Here is a 21064-nt window from a genome sequence, read left to right on the forward strand (position 1 = left end):
AAAGAACACTGATGATGGCACCTCTCAGACTGCCCTTACAGCCATGCTCTGGTGACTGGTTAACCACTATCCCCAAGAAGTGACAACTGCATGGGCAAGAGAAAAATTGTCAAGAGATCAAAGATCAACTCCTTTGTGGGAGTTTATAACTACAATCACCTCATGTCCACAAGATCCTCTGTGGACATCCCCTTGGACAAAACTGTAGTCAACAAGGATGCCTTTAGAGACCCAACTCTGAAACTCAAGAACAGCGGGGAAGTCAAGGTCAAATTTGAAGAGCCACAAAAGACAGGCAAGAACAAGCGATTCTTCTAGAAGCTTCAGCTTAGGTGTATTTTTATTTCCATTGTTAATATTTTTTTAAATGACGGGAAGTTAAAGCTCAGAGGGTGATGGTCATGTCCTTCCAGCTTTTGTCTCCTCCCTGGCTGTCCCTCCCTCCTTCACCCCTTTTAATCTCCACCTCCAGCCTATAGACAGACATCATAGGCCCAGATCCTCTTGACTTTGCTAGAACACCCACTTAGCTGTAATGACAAAGGTGTCTCTGCAGCCTGGCCTCCCCCAGAACCCCAGACCCCAGTGTCTGCTCATTTCCACATGGGAGTCCAACCTGCACCTCCATCTACACCCATGACCAAATCTGATCCCAACCCTCTCCCCAACTGCGTCTTACTGCTGGCCTTCCATCCTTCCCCACACTCGAACCAAACCCAGACAGTTCTTTCTGGAGCCACACCCAAAATGAGAAAAAGAAGAGGGCCTGCTGGTCCCTGCATCTTAGCACATCATCTGCCATAAGCCTGGTCCAGGCTTGAGCTCTGAGCCTGGGTCTTTCCCAACTTCCAACCTTAGTCACCATCAGCCCAGATTCACAGATAGGGTCACAGCATGGGTCAGTCCCACCACCCAGGGCTCCACTGAAAACCCACCAGGGTTGTCTCCCTAAGGTCCCAGCTTCTTGGGACCTTTTCTTGCAGCCAGCTTAATGGGTCTGAAAGCATACCCAACGGCTGTGCTGTGGCAGTAAGAATGTCCCTGAGGAATAAATATACTGCCAACTGGGTTTATGTTTCAAGACGTCTGTCCTCACTCTTGACCAACAGATCACATACAGGGAAACAGGCCAGGACCAGGTCAGAGGACTGGGTGGGGTTGGGACATCAATGGGAGGCCGCCTTGTCTAGAAACTGAAGAGTCCTCCTGCCAGACCAGCATCTGCTGGGTTCATATGAAGGCTAGAGATTTGGGGGGTAGGCTGGGGCTTGCTCAGCATTTATTTCACACAGTTGTTTAAAATATAATCATTATATTTATATTTTATATATAATATATAAAGAGGAGTTGAAGTGAGCCACCCCAAAGAAAAAGCTATATTTTATAAATATTTCTGTAGCTCCCACATCCCAAAGGAGGGGGGAAGGAAAATAAAAATTTACAACCCAAGTTAGTGGTTCCATGTGGTGGGCACAGGGTCCCAAAGAACATTCTGGAAGGCTGGTCTTTCTGGCCTTGAAAGGTCAAATACACACAGTCTTACCCATCCCTGCCCTGGCTTCTTGGAGCAGCCTGGAAGGCAACATGTGGGCACTCAGGCCCCAGGCTGCCAGGTTATTTTTAATCCTATCAGTTTCCTTTGATGCCCCGGCCCTCCCAGGGCGACCAGGCCTCCTGTTCCCGGTGGCTTCCAAGTGGAATCACAGCACAAGCCGCCTCCCACGCCTGGCATCTGGGATCTGCAGGGAAGTCCACCAAGGTCTCAGGCCCGTGGGCGGGTTATCAGGGGAGCAGCACCCCTCCACAGGGGTGGAGCACATGGCCTCACTTGCAGACATAGCGCTCCACTGTGCGTTCACACCTGCGGCAGGTGACGTAGCAGCACCAATGGTACTTGCAGTGGCATCGCTCCACCACGCGGTCTGTGTAGGGGTTGTAGCCGCGCCCACAGCACATGAGGTCGCAGCTGTCACTGCCGTTGGAGGTCTTGTTGCACTGCCTGGGGGTGGGAACAAGAGACCAGTGAGTGCCATCACCACCAGCACCTGCCTCTCCCTGCCACGCAGCCTCGTCATTACAGCTGGCCCAACTCTTCAAGAAGGGGGGATCAGTATTTAGGGCTTTCCTCTCCCCTAACTTCCCTGTGCTTACAATACGCCGTGATGGAATTGTTGGCGCTATTTTATTTCCTAAGTTGTCTGATTTCCTTTTTTTTTTCTTCCTCTAAATCCCAGAGGAACCCTCAAATCAATGTCTACTAACCCCAACTTCACATTTAATCCTTTAAGAATGTGTGTGTATAGTATAGGTGTGGAAATGGTCCATGTGCACAAATGTGTGCATGCGTTTATTTGGAGGCAGAGGCCCACATTGAATGTCTTACTCTGTCTTTGTGTCTATCGTGTATCTATCTATCTATCATCTATCTATCTGTCTGTCTGTCTGTCTATCTATCTATCTATCTATCTAGCTATCTATCTATCTGTCTGTCTATCGAGGAAAAGTCCCTCACTGAACCCAGAGCTCAGGAAACTACTTGACAAGCCTGGCCAGTGAATTCCGGGGCACGTTTCTCTTCCTGCCTCCACTTCACTGCTAGGGCTATAGATTTATGCCATCACGTGGGTGGTAGGGATCTGAACTCAGATCCTCATTTGGGTGGGGGGTGGGGTTCAAGACAGGGTTTCTCTGTGTAACAGCCCTGGCTGCCCTGGAACTCACTCTGAGAACCAGGCTGGCCTGGGGCTCACAGAGATCCGCCTGCCTCTGCCCCCCCGAGCGCTGGGATTACAGACGTGCGCCACCACACCTGGCTGATTCTCACAAAGCAGGTGCCTTACCTACCAACTGAGCCTCCTGCCTAGGCCCCTGCCTTCAAAGTTAATCTTTAATTATGCTGTAATGGAGGTGAGAGTCGTTTTTACAATAAAAAAGCCCAGGATACATTCTGGAACACTAAAAACATCCCAGGAAGCACGGTGGGCCTGGTCACTTTGTCCACTGAATGTGGGCCTGCAGGTGTCCAGGGAGGCTGCAGTGACTGACTCATCTCCGCAGAGGCATTCCATGCCCTTCTGCTTCTGAAGCAGCTGCAGTGCACAGCAGCGGTTGCTCTCCCTGGAATGAGTGACAAGCAAACCGTCTCTTTCTCAACACTGACACCAAGGCCACTGCTCACCCTTCTCCCCTACGTCATGGCAGAAGGTGAGGAGCCAGGGCAGCCTCAGTGAAAGCAAAGCCTTCTGCTGCCATTTCCCTGCCTAGTCAAGAAGGTGCTATTTGGGTGCACTGTCCACTGGGCCAGGGCTGGAAAGGGACTGTGTCTGTGGGATACAGTTGGAGACAGAGCAGTAGGGGACTGTGTCTGTGGGATACAGTTGGGGACAGAGCAGTAGGGGACTGTGTCTGTGGGATACAGTTGGGGACAGAGCAGTAGGGGACTGTGTCTGTGGGGTACAGTTGGGGACAGAGCAGTAGGGGACTGTGTCTGTGGGATACAGTTGGGGACAGAGCAGTAGGGGACTGTGTCTGTGGGATACAGTTGGGGACAGAGCAGTAGGGGCCTGTGTCTGTGGGATACAGTTGGGGACAGAGCAGTAGGGGACTGAGGAACCAGGCAGGGTACTGACCCACAGCCTATGGCAGTCCTCCGCTAATGCAAGGCAACTCTCTGCTCATCCCATGATCCTCTAGGGCCCTGTGCCCAGTCCCTCTGTGTTACAGAACCACCCCTGCTTCTCAGCCGCTTACACTCACCCTGCTGCTTTAAAGCAGACTCATGCTCCTTCCTGTCTCCTTTGCCTGACCCACTCCATCTCCACTCTGCCAACCCCCTCAATCTGGCCTCCAGATGGGAGCCTGGGCCTCTTCCTCACAGAGCTTTGGCCTGTGGGGATGGAGCCCCAAACCAGCCCTCCCCTCTCCCAGGCAGGGCCGTGGGCTGCGGAGGAAGCAGATGCTGGCTGGGCACCAACTATGTGCCAGACACGTTCCCAGACACCCGCTCTCTGCTCCATATTTCCCTAACCTTGTGAGCACCAGCCTCGTGGAATGCTATGAGGGGCTCCTTAATAAAAGAGTTCCCCGGCTGTGTATCTCTGGGAAACTCCGTTTAATCAAATCCTTAGCTGAGGCTCCCTCGGGCCTTGGGGATGGCCAGAGAGCTTCCCTGGTGCATGTGATCACAGAACTTGCTTCCCTGGGTTTTCATGAACCATCTTTGCGCATCCAGTCACCTAGCTGCTTAACCTCATGGTACACTGCAGGTCTTCCTTGTCTTCCCTGTCTCCCTATCCAGAGCTAGGGCTGGAACCAACCCAGGTCGTCCCCAGGGGACTGGGAGGACTAGAGCCTGGGAGGAGCACTTATCAGGGGATAAAGGAGTATCCTCTCTACAAAGCTCATTCGCTCTGCTCTGGGTACTTCCTGGGTGCCTTGGGTTGGATGCTGTGGCCTTCACTTCTCCTCATGCCTCTCAGTTCCTCCTTTGTCCAATGAACGGGGCGGGCATTTATTCTTCTGTTCGTGTGACATTTACTGAGCTTCTGTTTCGTGTTGGGCAGCCCTCCCTAGTCCCTGTCTTACAGTACTGCCACTGTTACTTCCCATCGAGGGAAAAGGTGGGGCTGTCAGCCTCTGTCCCCAGAGACACCTTGAGTATCCCTGGAACCTCCTCCCCACACTGGGCAAGGATGCCACTCTCCAAACACCAGTTGAGTCACCGCTGTGCCTGGCCCAGCCCGAGTGCAGCATTTGTGTGGGTGGCATGGCACTTACCTGTCTTGGGTCCCATGGGATCCCACCTTCTCGTTCTTCATACAGAAGTCAGGGGAGCTCTGCAGATATACTAGTTCTGAGTCCTTTACAGGCCGGATATCCAGGTCCTTGGGCACCAAGTGCTTGCGGGTGCCCATAGGCCGGTGCACCACTTTTGTGGCCGAAAGGTAGCGGGTCTTGAGGTCAGCAGCCACATCCCGGAGCTCTTGCAGCCCCTTCCAACAGGTGCGGATGGAGCAGGAGCCAGACACCCCATGGCACTTACACTTCGTTTCGAGGGAGGCACGTAGAGCCTGCAGACAGGACAGGCAGGGTGTCGGCGGGTGGTCAGAACCCCTCCCTGGCCTGTCAGGGCTCTGGTCCCCCCACTCCATGCCTCGATGTTCTTGGGAATTCATGTGCCACTGGATCCTCAAGGGATGGAGCATTTGGCTCTAAAGCTAGGAGGTGCTGGGGGGGGTCCATACTTCCACTCCAGGGCAGCTATGGGGCAGGCAGGAAGACGGGCATTTGCAGATGCCACTTCTCAGATACACACTGTGCAAATACAGCCACCATAGCCCATCTGTGAGACCCACTCTTTCCCCTGTCCTAAACAGGAAGGTTCTAACATGCTAAGTCTGACACCCAAGTTTGCAGTTCGAAAGTTGTGGGGCTGGGATTTGAACCTGCATCTGACAGTGACTCCAAAAGCTGTGACTTTCAGTTGTCCCATGCCTTCTCCCTCCCATAAAACCAGGACTCACTAGAGGCTTGCCAGAAAAGCAACAAGAAAAGGGAGAGCAAGAAGGAAGGCAGCTGGGGAGGGATGGGGGAGACAGGAAGGAGACAGGATGAGGGCTTGGGGGCACCTCCTTCCGGATCCACCCCTGGCTGCCAGGTGACCCTCTGTCACCACTCAGGGCCTCAGATCTGAAGTCTGAAGCTGGCATGCTGCTGCTACCTGGTAGAGTGTTGTAAGGGTTAAATGAGCTGTACCAAAGGGGTGTGTGAGTTACAACAGTTTAAATCAATATTGGCTCTGAACATGCAGTTTAAATCAGAGCTGTGGGGGAAACTGGAAACCCTTGAGCCAGGGCCTTAGGCAGGACCCAGCCCTGGTCTGAGAAATGACTCTTTTCACAGTCTTCTCTGGGTCTCAGTTTCCTGTTGGTCCCTGAGGGTCAGAGGTCAGACACCTTCTAAGAATCTTTGTATTCGGCTCTTCAAACCCCTCTTCTGCTCACAGGACACTGCTCTCTCGCTTGTCCAGCAAGGGTCGTGGGTAACCTGGACTCATACCCTTCGTCACCTGGCTGGGGAAACTGAGGCTAGGATTGGCTTAGTCTTGCCCCGATCCCTCAGTCAGTGAGTTAGCAGGGAGCTAAGCCAAGTGTCAGTGATCGTTCCTATCATTGTAACAGGAAATGGGGGCTGAGGAAACATACTAGGTGTAAAGTCTGGAACTTGCTGGAAGCCTAGGAGGGAGAGGAAGGAGACACACAGGGCCACACACAGGGCCACAGGCACCAGGGACAGAGCCCTGAAGCTCAGTTCCTTGAGTCATGTCAGGGAAGGGGTGGACATTCATGGGTGAGTGCTAAACTGCCTAGCCCTGGTGTCATCTAATCCTCACACAGCCCAGACTACCAGGAACAGCATTCACCTTTTGCAATTGGCTTCTAGAATAGACAGACCTGAGGTGTGCTGAGATGAAAACCAAGTATCCTCTTGCACTGTTCAGGGGGAGTGTACCCCAGTTGGTGGCTGCGGTTGCCACAGAGTATAGTGGGGCTAGGAAAAAGCTCTCTGGGTTCCTACAATTGGACAAGCCCCAGGGCTGGGAGGCAGGAGCCCCCCGCTAGGCTCTGAAGTAGACCCACAGTGTGGTTTGGCCTCAGTTTTCCCAGACTGTCCAAGGATGGCCCGGATGTTCAGGAGTCCTGACATGAGAGACACCAGTGACAGGTGAAGATGTATGGTTATACGCATTCAGCTTCCTGAGCCCATGTGCTCCTGGCTGAGTCACCAAGGGCTAAATATGTGAGAGATTCCTACTGTACAGGATACTTTCTGGGGCCTTTTCCCTATCAGCAGAAAAGGAACAATAGAACCTTCTGGGAGTTGTTCTGGGATCCCAGGAGGGAAAGAGTAAAGCACGGAGCAAATGTTCACACCATGGATTGGTGCAAGAGCTTTCAGAAGTAAAGGTCATTGCTGTGGCCTGGACAATATAAGTTGGATCCCTAGAACCCAGCAGGAGAGAACCAACTCCCCCAAGTTTTCATTTCACCTAACACACACACACACACACACACACACACACGCACGCACGCACGCACGCACTCACACACAGCCTTTTGTGCAGTAAGTGAGAAATAGGTAGACACTGGAAGCGATACTAGGGAGCCATGCTCTCAAGGCAGTGTGGAATCCCCCCTCCCCGCTACAGAGGGGTGGTATGGTATAAAGCCTGTGGCCCAGTCCCTCCCTGTCCTGAAGGAAGGCTGAGGAACTTGCAGAAGCCCACCCTGTCGCCACTTTATAGATGGGGAGGAATGAGGCCAAAGAGGAAGTAAGTCACCACTCGGGAAGTTCAGGGCCAGAGCCAAGGGCAGAACTCTGAGCTCTGGGCTCCTAGTCCATTGTCTAGAGGAGAAGGAGCAGGTGAGCCCAAGCTCTAGAGAGGGAGGAGCAGCGGGGTCCCAGCCCATCCCCTCTCCCACACCCTCATGGGGCCCACCATGGGCCCTTCTCCAGCCAGTGGCCCAGGCACACCCTCTGGGGCGGGTGGGGGGTGGTTACCTGTCTCCCCACTTCACTGTTGTGTAGCCGCATCAGTTTATTGGCCTGGGATCCTGTTTTTTTCACCTTCATAGGAGCATCGGAAAACTTGGCCCCCATGAGGAGCCCGTAGCTGAGGTTGTCCGCACATCCTCCCCAGCGGTTCCCGGGCCCGGGTGGCTCACCTGGGACAGGGCCGCAGGAGCAGCCGGGCAGGTCGCCAGAGGTGCAGGCCCGGGCGATGGTGTGGCTGATGGTGGCGGCCGACAGGGCATACACGAAGGCTGACTCCCGGGTACCTGTGGCAGAGGTGAGGGTCAGCAGGCCAGAGGTCAGGAAGAGGTCAGACCCAGGCCTGAGGCCATCTTAACTCCACCCACTGGTGGAGCAACACGGAGGGACCCAGCCGTCACCAGAGCAGTGCAGGAGACAGACTGCAAAGGCCCCTCTGCTTCTCCCAGCCCACAACACACCCTTATTATTCCCCTCACAAAGACCTCAGCCCTCTGAGCCCTTGTAGGAACTCAGGAGTAAGAGCCAATTTAGAAACTTGGTCTTTGCACATAGGCTCTCACTAAGATGAGGCCATACTAGCCATGCATCTCTAGAGCAGGAGACACAGGCACAAATGGAGGGAGAGCACCATATGACACACGGGTTGTGTGACACAGCTGTAGGGCAGGGACCCAGGGAGATATTATGGCCCTGCTGACAACTCATCCACAGACTTGCAGCTTCTGGAACAATGAGACAATACACAGCCCAGGCTGCCTTGGAGCTGTCTTACTGCCACCGCCTCTCAAGGACTGGGATTACAGTCTGGTCGCTACACACACTGGGAGGCAGTACATTTTCATTGTTTAAAGCCAGCCAGTATACAGGACAAGGACGCTGCGACAGAACCCCAGGAAATGAGCACAGAGTCAGTGAGCTCCCTCTCGTTTCCAGGCCGCCCTGGCCCCACATCTGAATCCTGGCCCTGTCTCTTACCTAGCAGTCACCGCTCCTATAGAGCCTCGGTTTCCTTAACTGCAGAGCCCACCTGGGAAGGCTTGCCTGGCATTCAGGCATCTCAGCAGGGAGGGAGAGCTGCCATGGCTGAGACCCAGTGATGCTTGACAAAGTGCCTGTGAGGGGCATTAGCCCGTGTGCACTCAGGTTCCCACACCACCTCTGGGAAGCCTGCTTCGGAGCTATCTGCTGCCCCGAATACTTTGTGCATTAAGCAGTTCCTCCCAACCTGGTTTGCCTAGGCCCACCTGCCACGGGCGGGCTACACACCAGTCTCATTATATTAATGTGGCTTTCAGTACATCAGGGCACCTTGGTGCCCTCTATGGCAACGCCCTTCCTTCATTCGTGCATTATAGCACATATGTGTCCTGAAGTGTTACTCGGGCCAATGTATGTGCTGATATATTCACTCACTAATATTTATTCATTCCCCAGTTCGTGCCTGAAACCCATATCTATGAATGACTCATTCGCTCAAGCGTCCACCCAGCCACGGCTTATCCATCTGTGTAACCATCCATCTCTTCACTCATCCATCCACCCATGAATCCACGCACCTATCCAAACACACGAAGCTTCTGCCTGGACCCTCCCACCACAGCAGTGCAGCTCCCCACAGCCCCTACCTCTCTCCAGGTCAAGCAGGTAATTGGGGGCGAGCTCGATGGAGGAGCAATTCCAGCGCATGTCGGCGAAGGCCCTGCGGCAGGCCTTCATGGCCTCACGTGCTGCATGCACGATGGTACGCATGAGTTCCAGGTTGCTGCGGCAGAGCTGCACCTGCGCAGACACCAGGCCCTCCAGCTGTTTGCAGTGTTGAGTCTGGTTGAGTGCCAGGGCTGCTGGTGTCTTGGACAGTGCCCTGCATACCCCAAAAACCACCAAACGGAAGAAAGACAGGGTGTGAGGGGCATATGATCTGCAAGCCAGCCCTCCCTCAACAGACTCCAAGTCACTTTTGCAAGGAGCCAGGAAATCAAAAGGCAAAGGGCCACGTGGCGGAGCGATTGTTGGCCTGCCGTAGCCTACCCACCTGCAATCTGGAGCATGGCACTGTCTCTCTCCGGACCTTATGCCCTAATTCTAGTACAAAATCACATCCCTTATCCTGTCTGCATTGTGTAATTGTCTGCAAAGCGCTTCCAGCCACTGTCTCAGTCCTGCTCAGGAATTACTATTGCTTCTTTCAGTCATTCGGCGCTGGTAGTTATGAGCCAGAACCAGGGCTAACCGCTGCAGCCTCATAATAATTACACATGGTATTAATTAGGCCCTCAAGCTATTGCACACCATGAGTTAAGAGCTTTACACCATTGCTGCATTTAATTCTACAGCCATTTATCACCATTGTAAAGTCCACAACCATGCAAAGGATTGCTATTCAACAATTCAAGGACACTGAACTTTATGGTGCTTCAGAATTTAGAAAATTCAATATCTAACCCGGACACTCAATGATCACTGGTCCCCTCTGGGTTTTAGAGTTGTACACTGCATATCCCTGGATGGGATAGGGTGATACTGGGACCTTCCTACCACCATGCCTTTGCCCAAGGTTGCCCTGATGACAGGAATGCCTTTTCCTTCTTGTACCCAAGTGAAAAGAAGAACTTCTACACATTGAAGAAATAGCGAATGAGTGCCAAAACTTCCCAGCCTCCTTTGGCTATGAGCATGGTACAGACCCTTTCCTCCCGGAGCACCTGGCCTAAGGGCTAGACAAACCCATCATTGATGAGGCAGAGAGGCCCCAGAAGTCCCAGCTCCTAGGCTGGCCTAGGGAAAGGCACAAGCTTGAGACATTGCTGTGTGACTTAGGGAAATCACCTAACCTCTCTGGGCCTTGTGGCCCTCAGCTGCTGCAATGATGATTTCCACTTCAAAAGACAGTGGGGAGGCTTAAGAAAGATAATGTATTCATGTCAGGCATGGTGACATATACCCTGGGTGTCTGCTCACCTAAAAGGAGGGTGCTAGCCAATAAGTGGGGTGCTGGTGGAATCCTTCCTGCTGCACAGTGCAGGCAGCTCCTGAGGGCTGTAGCTACTCTCAGGCACAGCGCCCAGTGCTCCCCAGTACCTGGAGCTCACTGGTGGGGAAACCTAGGGGGCTCTGCTTCCCTAGCCACTGTCCCCTTCCTCTCCCTGAAGGCCCCAAGCATTTGCCTACCCAGCCTCAGGCTAAATTCTATCTAAGAGGGTACCTCCCAGCGGGCTACCTCAGCAGGATACTTGAACCTCTTCCCAGGCTCCTGCAAGTAGGGCCAGCAGAGTGCACTGTTGGGGACAGAGAGACTGGGGCATCCATGGGACCCTCAGGAGCAGCTGGCACAGCAATACACCTACTGCCCCACCCCCAAGCATTGCAAGGGCTTCCCAGGAATCCGCTGATTAGCGGTAATGACCTGGGTAAGTGAGCCCCCCTTGGGGAGGCAATCAGGACTAAGGCAGAGGCGGGGGAGCCACCGTGGACAGCTCACAGGCTGGTCTGGTCCAGAATAGCCCTAATTGGAAACATTTCAGTGTATCTGAAGTGAGGATGTGGGGGAGAGGATACAGGAGGGGGGGGGGGACCAAGAGGGAACAGAGAGTTCACTGGGGAGTCTATGCCATGGGTTGGGAGGGACTTCTCTCATTCAGGAGTTGGGGTTCTCTGGGTTCAAGCTCTGGTTAGGCTACTAATTAATCATGTGACCTGGGCAAATCACTGCCAGTGCCCAGCCTCAGTTTCCCTGTTCATAGTATTCAATGCTCATAGTTCTTTGGGTGAGGGCATTTTCCAGTGATACATCCAGGAAGTTCCTTCCACTTCTCGCAAGCCTGACTTCCACCCCCTATCCACTGAGCCTATCTCCAGGCCTGTTGGTACTCCCACCCTGAGGGGTCACTACCTCCTCACACCATGGGGTTTCTCTCCTGGAGTCAGTCATTAAGGGGTCTTCCTGGGGTTGCCAGTAGCCCTGTGTCCAGGCAGTCCTGTGGTACCTGACTCAGGTGAGGCCACTTTACAATCTTGAGAGCCCTGGGCCAAGGCCTCTTGCTGCCATTCTGCAGTCTGCTTGACAACATTGCTAAGTGAAACCAGACTATTTGTTCAGGGTTATCTTGGGCAGAACTAGACTCCAAAGACCTCAGAAGCACACCCAGAGTTGGCCTGGCAGTAGATTGAGCCTGGCATCAAAAACTTCACTCAGGAAATTAGGAAACCTTGGTCATGGATTTGGCCTGCCTCAGGGTCCCCAAAGCTAGCCAGGGAAGGTGGTTCTTTGGTTATGTTTCTGTGGACCCTGCTGACCCCAGGAAGGTGGGAGAGCCTATTCCCTAAACCTGTTTACCCCACCTGTCACCAGGCTTTGGGCTGTCCTGGGCCACATCTCAGACTGTTACCTATGAAGCAAGAAAAATGTCTAGGCCAACTAGGCAAATTCAACCCTTCTCTGTGCTTCTATCTGCCCCCAGGGATGGCTGTATGGAGCTTTTCCCTAGTGACAAGTTGGAACTTCTCAGTGCTGTGCTAGGTTTAAGAACCAGGGCTCATTGGGCAGAGCTCCTGGAGTACAATCAAAGTGAGGGAGGAGTGAAAATATGAACAAAGGAGTCAAGACCATGACGGGGAAATGCACAGAATCAGCTGACCCGAGGTAGTGAGAGATCCCTGACTCTGGTCTGACAAATGGGGAACCTGCATAAGACCAAACTAGACTCCCTTAACATAGGTGACAGTGGTGCCATTGGGACAGTATATGAGGTCACTGGCAGTGGGTCCAAGATCTAACTCTAATGCACAAACTGACTTTGCAGAGCCCATTCTATATGGAGAGACACCTTGCTCAGCCTAGGCAAAGGTGGGGGTGCCTTGGTCCTGCCTCAAGGAGATGATGGAACAGACATAGTAGACTTCTTAGGGGAGGCCTTATCCTCTCTGAGGAACAGATGGGAGATGAGGTGGGAAGGAAGTGGGAGGAATAGGAAGAGTGGAGGGAGGAGGAACTGGGATTGGAATGTAAAAAAATAAATTAATAATAATAACAACAACAACAATAATAATACAGAGTTCTTCAGGATGACTCTCGATGAACAAGGCCAGCTCCTTTCCTACATTTCACAGATGGGTCAATGGCATTGGAGGCATTGGATGAAGAGCCGGATGCCTATAAGCTAGAAATCCAATCCTACCTAGCAGGCACTGCCTAGACCTCAGAGGTCCCTGCCTGGCCCCATACTCACAGGATCACCCTTAAGGAGAGCTCTAACCGGTTGCCTTGCTCAGACACTTGCTAGCCAAACAGTGGAAAGGAGTTTCCATGTACAGTCAACCCCTTTGGAAGGAGAGCAGGATTTGCCCACTTCCGCGTGCAGCCAATCAGAAGCAGAGACCAGCTAGCAGCTAGACCTCGCAGACCCCAGGCTAGGACTCTTTCCAGCCCATGTTGGAGCTGAGAGGCTGAGCTACAGAGAAGCTGAAGTCTTGCCCAAGGTCTGCCAGGCAGAAGATGCCGGCTCAAGCTGAGCACAGATTCCCGGGCTGGTACTCTTTCTGGCCCACTTCACTCCTTCCAGAGCCTTCTAAGACTCCCTAGAGAGGCCCCGCCCTTGCTGAGTAGCAGGCTCCCTGCAGCCAGCTGCTCTGAGAGGATGCCTCTCAGGGCTCCCTAGCTGGCCCAGGGTCTTTCTTCTCCCCTCCTCCACCAGAGGGGGCAAAAGGCTCACACCTGCTCCCCCTCCCCCACCCTCTCCCTTGACTCATCTTGATTCCCCCCACCTCTGGCTTTGGAGGTAAGGCCCTCAAGGCTGTTCGTGTATCTCCAGGCAGTCAGGTTCTGACCCTGCTCCCCAGTCCCCCATCCCACCTGTTTAGGTTGTCTGTCCCAGAAGCCCACCAGGTGGGCACCTCGGGTCACCAAGTCACATCTGGTTTCAGTTCCTGTGTCAGATGTCCCTTTCATCTCCAGGTCACTTTCCAAGGACTGCCCCAGGACAGCTGGCCCTGAGGAGTCCCCACCCACTGCACACTGTCCTGGGACTTCCTTCTACCAACAGCCTAACTCAAAAGCTCGGCTCTGCTCCTCATTGGCTATGGAACTCTGTTTAAGAACCTCCAAGGTCTTCCTCTCCTCTGCTCGGGGAAACAGAACACACAGCACAGGTTAGGAGACTGAAACCAACTATGTGTGTGTTGAAAACGGCAGGCAGCACACAAGTATCTATGCCCATCCCCACCATTTCCCTAAGGGCAGGGCTTTGAGGGCTGGTCATTGGACCCGGGGCCTCACAGGCCCTTATTGCATTATCATTATCATTATTATTATTATTATTATTTTAAGACAGAGTCTCACTCCATTGCTCAGGCTGGCTATGAGCTCATCTGTAACCCAGGTAGAGGCTGAGCCTGTGATCCTCCTGCCTCACTCAGCCTCTCCAGTAGCTGAGATTACTGGCCTGTGCCATCACTTCTACTCCTGTTAAGCTCCACTTCTCCTCCCAAGTCCTTCTCTATCTTCCAGCTCCAGCAATAGTTCAACCATTATCAAGATTTAGCCTCTGGAGCCCTCTGCTTCGGTTCTGATCTCACAGTCACAGAGAACCAGCATGTGACCTTGTGGCAGTTACTTAGCCTCTCTGTACCTTAACTTCCTTATTGTGAACCAGCAATGATAAGACTGTCACCTATCACAAGGAGTGTTAACAAATCAGATAGAGGCCTACAGCTCTCAGAGCTGTAGTAGGACACTGCTTGCAAGGCACCGTGGCCCCTGCTCCCCGCAAGAAGGGTCAGGGGTTGGGACACCTGCTTCGCATTCCATCGCTGCCCATTAAGTCCTCCCTGGCGGAATGTCTTGAAGGCAGACACTGAGCTGTGCCCATTTGTGTCATGGCTTAGACTATGGGGTGGAGCTGAGCTGGGTGTTGCTCTCAGCCAGCAACCTACCCCACCCAGCACGTGCCAGCTTGGGACTGAGTGAGTCACATGCAACCTAGAACCTCAGTATTCCCTTTGTAGGACAGGTAAAGAGGGACAAGAGCAGTGTCCCCAGGACTCTATGAGCAAAACGAGTCACCCAAGCCTGCTTCTCAGCCATGAAGGCCCTTGCACCTCTCAGCAAACCCCTTCCTACTCTCCCTCCCCTCCTGCTCTGTAAAACAGTGGGGATGGTGGGAGGGGCTTCTCTCCCTGATTTGTGTCCTGCCTGGTGCAAGAATGGGTGAGAGGGCCTAAGAGCAGCAGGAGGAGGTGGGAGGCGCCCGCCCACGGCAGACCACCTTTCTAGTAAACCATAAGCACATGAAGATGGGATTCCCCTCTTGAATTATTTAATCAATAACTCAGCACCTGAAAGGGCTGGACCAGTGACCTCAAGACTGCTTTCCAGAGGTCCAGGGTGGTGCACCATCCTCTCTTCCCGACCCCCTCTTCAGTGCCCACAATCTATCCCTTGTTTTATCTGCAGACTCCCTACACTCGACCCAAAGAGAAACTTAGGGTCCGTTCTAGACTATCCCACTCTGACGTTGTACACTTTGAGTCTCCTCCTCACCATCTACCTGCCGAGCTTCCCCGTTTCTGCAGCTGTGAGTGGCAAGCTGTGGAAAATCTCTGTAACCCACAAGGGTGACCCAACCAGGCCGCCCTCCTCCGAGCCCCCACTCCTAGAGCACTTGGAAAGTTATTTACAGTCGGGGCTTATCTTTCCCAGCCCAGGGGCAGCTCCTTCAGGAAGGGGCTGCTTTCCCCCTCAACCCACTCCCTCCACACCGCTTCCAGCAGCCACCACAGGAGAAGCAGGCACTGCATGGGGAAACCAGGGAGGAAATTGCCCCCAGCGACCATTTATCCCTACAGGACACCCTGCACGTGCGCACACAGTCTCTGGTAGTTCAGGAGCCCTCTGGGGAGCCTCCTATCTGATCAGGGCAAGTCAGTCCTAGCTATCCTTCTGGCTGACTGAGGCCCCAGGAGGCCGTGCTACAGTGACACTTCCCCCAAGGTCGCTCAGGTGGTGGGGGTCAAAACTGTCTTTGCAGACCTTCAGGAGGCTGACAGACCAGGATCCTGAGTTGCCCCTTGTGTCCTGCACTGAGCAGACCCTCTGGGTTGTGCCACTTGGAAAGAATGTTTCTGAAGTCCCTCTCTGGCCTTTACACAACCCTAGCCTGGATGAGAAAAATCCCCTCATCCACTTCACAAGCCTGCAGAGGGTAAGAACAGCATTTCTCAGAGGAGGTGGCCCAGGCTTAAGAGTGCCTGGTTCCGGACGCTCAAGCCAACTTGGCCTCGCAGATTTTGGTGCTCTCACCCAACCTCTCCGGCCGCTCGCCCCGTGACCCTTGGGAGTAAAAGTGGGGTCCTACTTACAGCCACTTGATGCCATAGCACACACCAGTGTGGAGCGCCAGGGCGAAGAGCAGAGCCTCGCAGACCTGCGGCCGAGCCCTCATCGTCGCGCGCGCCCGGCGCTCCCGGGGGTCGCACCGTGTAGGAACCGCGCCGAAGACCGCCTCCTGCAAGCCACCACCGCCGGTCCTGCGCGCACACCGCCTGCAGTCAGAAAGAGTGGGGCGGCGGGTTAAGGCGGTGCGCGGGCTGGGAGGCGTTTTATTCAAATTACAAAGGAGGGGTCGGTCCCGGGAGACTGAGCGAGGCAGGCGTCCGCTCCCGCCCCGCACCGCCGAGACCCGCCGGCGTCAGGCTCGGATTAGGTGAGAACGGAGCGCGGCCGAGGGCGTGTCGCCCAGGGCTGATCAGAGCTGTACACCCCAAGGACAGAGTGCCACAGTACGGAGGTGCCGGGGAAGACCCAGAAGAAAGCCAGCAGAGGACCGCAAGCCTCGGGCGGCGAACGAGACACCCGCCCGAGACACACAGACAAACTGACAAAGCGACCACGGGAAGAGTAACGAGGGTCCCGGGTCCAGGCAGTTGATCCGGGAAAGGATATGGGCTCCTATTAGAATCCACGACACTGATTACTAGTTATCGCAGTCTTGGTGATTCTATGGCTCATCCCAAGCCTCCTCTTTGCAAAGAAGTCTCCTAGTGTGGCCGCCTTTGATCCTCCCAGTCCTGTGATAGGTATTGTCACCCCTCCATCTCAGACAAGGAAACCCAGAGATGAGAAACGGGCTTAGCGAGCGTCCGGTTGGTGCTGGGCTCGTGCTAACCCACGAGGTCAGGTCAAAGAGAAAACAGAAGACTTGCCTCCTCTGGGCACCTACTTTTCAGTGTGGGAAAGGGAAGCTGGAAAACTGGAATGGTGATGGATGCTCTTTACACACCAATGGATCTATCTGCAGAGTCTGAACTGCCACTTCGGACATCCCACGTCAGTGCCGTGGTCCGGATTAGGCACCGCCAGAGCTCTTTAGCGCCAGGCCTGCAAGAGGTTGCCTCGGACCGCCAGGCGGCGAGCTAGGGTCGCCGAGGAGCCGCTACCCAGCCCGCTGGCAGCTTGAGGAGCTGCTTTCTGAGGCTTGGCCCCTCTCATCATTCTCACCTCATTAACTCTCTTCCCCGCTTCTCCCAAATTTACCAACACCTGGCGTTCTCCCCGAATATACACAGCCCCTCTCTCCTCTGGAGGAGCAAAGACAAAGGGATTCCTCCCTAAAGGGTCCGCAGAGTCTGAAGAAGGAGGTGCCAGACTTGGGGGAGGTGCCGGTGGGGAGGTCGCTGGAACAGGAAAGAGAGGTTCTCATCTGTCTCTGTGAGCTTGGGCAAGCCCTCAACCACCCCAGCCTTAGTTTTTCCTTTTATAAAAATAAAGAACTGGACTCCAGCTTCCTGATCTTCGTCTGATCGTCTCTCTGCTTGTATCCACTATTATGCATACCTGTGTACCCTGTACACATGTATGAATGTGCTTTGTACATGCGCAGAAACGCGCGCGCGCACACACACACACGGATTTGAGACGTCATAGTTTTCTGGGGCCGTCTGGCAGAATCGAGAGGAACCTAGTAGAAAACCTTGAATTGCTTCCCTCACACCCCCCCCCTCCAGAGTCCCCCTGGTTCGAAGTGCTTGGCACATGCGAGTCCAGGCTGGGGTCTCAGCAGGATTTTTGATGTAGTCCGACTCCTCCTCCCACCTCTTCTGTATCCAAATCTTTCCCTCCCTATTGGAAGTTTGCACACTTCCCCAAACCAGAAAAGTATCTGCAGGATCTCGGATGGGGGACCCCAAAACCCCAGTCATTGTCTCTTTGTTCCCTCCTTAAGTGTGATGTCGCCGATGGCGCCCAGAATTCCCGAATGGGAAGGGCTGGTCACAGAAGGAAGCTCAAGGACTTACAGCAGGCTGTCAGTGTCCAGCTCAACTCTTCTAGTGAGAGGAGGGGTGACCCAAATCGCACAGCAAACAGGGACCCAGGCCTCCAGCAACTCTCTGCTCTTCCTAGCAGCTCCAGCGGCCCTAGACTTCTTCCGCCACTGCGGCGCGTTGCTGAAGGAGCACCGTTGGGCCTGGGCCTCTGGGTCCTGACATTATTCTTGCCCTACCCATTAGGTCTAGGACTGCAACGCGAGCCTCTGGGTCACCCTCAGCTTGCGTCCTGAGAGAGCGCATTCGCCTCGGGGAGTCCCCGGCCCGCCAGGGGGCGCTAAGCCTGGGTTCGAAGAAAGATTTGCCCCGGCTTCACAAAGTGGGACTTGGGGCAAGTCCCCTCCTTTTCCTGGGTTCTAATGTTCCCGTCTTGGATGAAGTGCAGGGTGACTTCCCTCTTGACCATGGTTATCTCATAAGACTTGTTTTGGTTAGCCCTGAACTAACTATGCAACCTCTTGCTTCAGTCTGGGCTCCCAGCCTGCGCTGGGGACAGTCTCGTAGTGGGCCCGCGGGAAAAAAAAGGGCAGTACTTATAGATAAAAAGAGAGCAACCCTTTCTTCTTCTCTTTGGACAATAAGTCCAAGCTACCCAGCTTGCAGCAGTCGGAGGAACGAGCCTCCCGGAGTTTGCAACACTGGACACCAGTCCCTGGCAGTCAACAGGTGGGCTTAAGGCTTGGAGCTGTTTAGAGCTCTAGAAATTTCACTTAAGGTAACCTCCCCTATCAGCCTAACCGGCAAGGATTCGCCAAACCACTCCCAACCTCAATGTGCCATGCTGGCCCAGGATTTGGTACTGCGCACCGGGACAACGTCCGCACCAGTATAATGTTCAAGCGGGCCACTCCAGAAGCCTGGCCGCGAAGCTCTCAAAACGAAAAGGGTGCTACAGAGAAGCCGAACGACAACTTCAAGGTTACCTGCGAGGCTGCGTGAGACCTGGTTTTCCGCTCAGCGGAGATTCTTTAAGGATCTTCTGTGTAGCGCCAGGTCACCGCGGAGACGCGGTGTTTGGAAAGTGGAAAGGGAGAGTGCGGAACTCCTGCCACCCGATGGAACCGGATCCTGCGTTCCCAAAGACCGTGAGGGACTTGGAGGCACCCCAGTGCCACAGGTGGGAGATATGGGCTGGTGGAAGTCAGATGTTCGGAGCGGCTCCAGACAGGACGCGGGGAGAAGGTTGGGGCAAGACTCCCCCCCACACACACACTCACCAACCTGGAGCTCAGGTCGGTAAACAAATTCACCCCCTCCCCCTTTACCACTTGCCTCCAGGAGCCCTTCTCACCACCCGGAGCTCCCCACCTCCGGCTCTGGTAGGAGCTGCGGACCTCTCAGCCTTTTGTCCCCTCTCCCGCCTCCTCACACACACCCTCGGTGCGGTATCCAAATCCCCCACCCCCGGGATGGCTCGGGCGTGACCTCATCAACCCGCAGACTGCGAGGGAGGAGACCGAGTCCTGGGATGGGGGACAAATCGGAAGAAGAGGTGGGGGAGAACTGAAGGAACCGCACAACCCACCCCATTCGGCCAGCCCCTAGTCCCCTAGTCCCCGGGGTCATTCCTGCAGCTGTGCTCCGCCGAGAGGGGTTTACTCGGAATGTTGCAGTGGAGAGAAGTGAGGAAAGAGCAACGAAGTTCACTTTGGTTTGCTTCCCCAGGAGTGGGTGCCCAATAGGGCTCAGGGTTCCCGCTGAGCATCTGCCCGCGGCCACTGCTCACCTTCGGGGTACTCTTCTGGCCCTTCCTGCGTACCCCGCAGCCCCGACCGCCCTCGGGTGCTGAGAGTGTGGTTCCCGCCTGCAGGAGCGCGAAGACAGCCTTTCCTAGACGCCACACAGCAGGGCGCTGTGGGTCCTGGCAATCCGGGCGCGGATACCGGCAGCTATCGGCTGTGCTCCGCTCTCCGGCCTGCGCTCGCGGATCTTCGGAGCTCTCCCCTCTCCCGGCACGATCTGCGGCGCCCGCCGGTCCAAGCGCTTTATAAGGCGCGGACCGCCGCTTTGATCCGCCCACGTCAGCGCGCCGAATCCCCACCCGGTGGCTCGCGCGGGGCGGAGGCGGGGTCCCCATGACGCCTCGGACCCGCGGCGCCCGCCGGGCGCTCCGGGACACTTCGCACCCTATTGCAGTACGGAAGGGTACTTGCTCTCCATAGCCAGTGTTGAAAGCGTGCCTGCTGTGTGCCAGCAGCGCGCGCCTGGCGCTCGAAAGGCCCACCTCGAAAGCTAGTAATAACCAGCAAAGAGCCTGAACCAGACAAGAGGGTCTGTCTTGGGCCACGGTGCGGAGACCAATGCCACCCTGTGCTCTTGTGTCTTACTTGCTGCAGGCTTTGGGGGTCCTGAGCCCTGCGTTTCTGTCGTAGTCCTGATTCTGGAAGGTTCCTGGGGCCATCTTTCTAGGCATCTCAGAGGGGCGCTCGCTTCTAGGAGACGCTAGGGCTCTGCTATGTGAAGCGCTTTGTAAACTGGCTCCAAGTCGACGTTCTGTCTTAGACTCTGGCTTGATTGTGGGGGAATCTTGTGGGCAACTCCACCCAGCGATCTGTAGGGGCTGGGTCCCAGCAGAGGACCAGGTTTCAGAAACTAGATGACACTGAACAGGACTTCTCTGAGATGTAACCCAGTCTTAAATTGCTCCGCCCACCCCTTCATTTGGCCTTCCTTGACTAGAACCGAGGCCAGTCCGATTTCCCCCAGTTTCTAACTATCCACCAGATGCTGTGGTTCCACCAGCTTCTGTCCCTCGTTCTAGGAATTTCACATGAGAATGCGCTCAAGGCTTGTCTAGCTTATTAGTAGAAAGGGAAATAAACGGAGGCAAGGAGAAGGGATTTGCTTAGGGTCTCCCAAGATGTCTGCTAGACTTTTCCTATTCTCAGTAGCTGCTATGTTGTTCACAGATTTCCCCCAGGTAACACATATGTACACACAGACACACACCCAAAGGTGAGGGGTGTGCACAATCCATAACGGCCTTGAAGCCTCCTAGGCATACTGAACCTCTTGCACACCGGACTGGGACAAATCATCATAATGGTTACAAGCACACTATCAGGAGATCCTTGGACATATCACATGCCCATATACTCTGCAGCACATAGGTGTGGAGTAGTCATATACATGCCATTAGATTGGTACTCAACACACAGAGTGCCCTCAAACAGTTCATGCACAAACATACGAG

The 21064-nt window shown here is 54.4% G+C and overlaps 1 protein-coding gene across 5 annotated transcripts; it reads right to left on the bottom strand.

Moving 5' to 3' along the window:
• Positions 1-309: 309 nt before the first annotated feature.
• On the bottom strand, positions 310-19816 carry Wnt11 (Wnt family member 11). 5 transcript variants are annotated; one of them, XM_021229468.2, is made up of 6 exons: positions 19598-19816; positions 15907-16089; positions 9180-9415; positions 7561-7838; positions 4777-5069; positions 310-1999 (listed from the first exon to the last, which is right to left on the bottom strand). In XM_021229468.2, the coding sequence occupies exons 2-6, from the start codon at positions 15987-15989 to the stop codon at positions 1825-1827; spliced, it is 1065 nt and encodes a 354-aa protein (XP_021085127.1). In that variant the 5' UTR covers positions 15990-16089; positions 19598-19816; the 3' UTR covers positions 310-1824.
• Positions 19817-21064: the final 1248 nt, after the last annotated feature.

Source organism: Mesocricetus auratus, unplaced genomic scaffold (assembly GCF_017639785.1).
Source record: "Mesocricetus auratus isolate SY011 unplaced genomic scaffold, BCM_Maur_2.0 Super-Scaffold_4256, whole genome shotgun sequence".
Lineage (NCBI taxonomy): Eukaryota > Metazoa > Chordata > Mammalia > Rodentia > Cricetidae > Mesocricetus > Mesocricetus auratus.

Coding starts and splice junctions, on each gene's coding strand:
- Wnt11 (XM_021229468.2), bottom strand. CDS start 15,989: ATGAGGGCTCGGCCGCAGGTCTGCGAGGCTCTGCTCTTCGCCCTGGCG. Junction 7,839..9,179: donor CCTGCTTGACCTGGAGAGAG/GTAGGGGCTGTG, acceptor CCTCTGCCACAG/GTACCCGGGAGTCAGCCTTC. Junction 2,000..4,776: donor TCCCATGGGACCCAAGACAG/GTAAGTGCCATG, acceptor TCCCACCCCCAG/GCAGTGCAACAAGACCTCCA.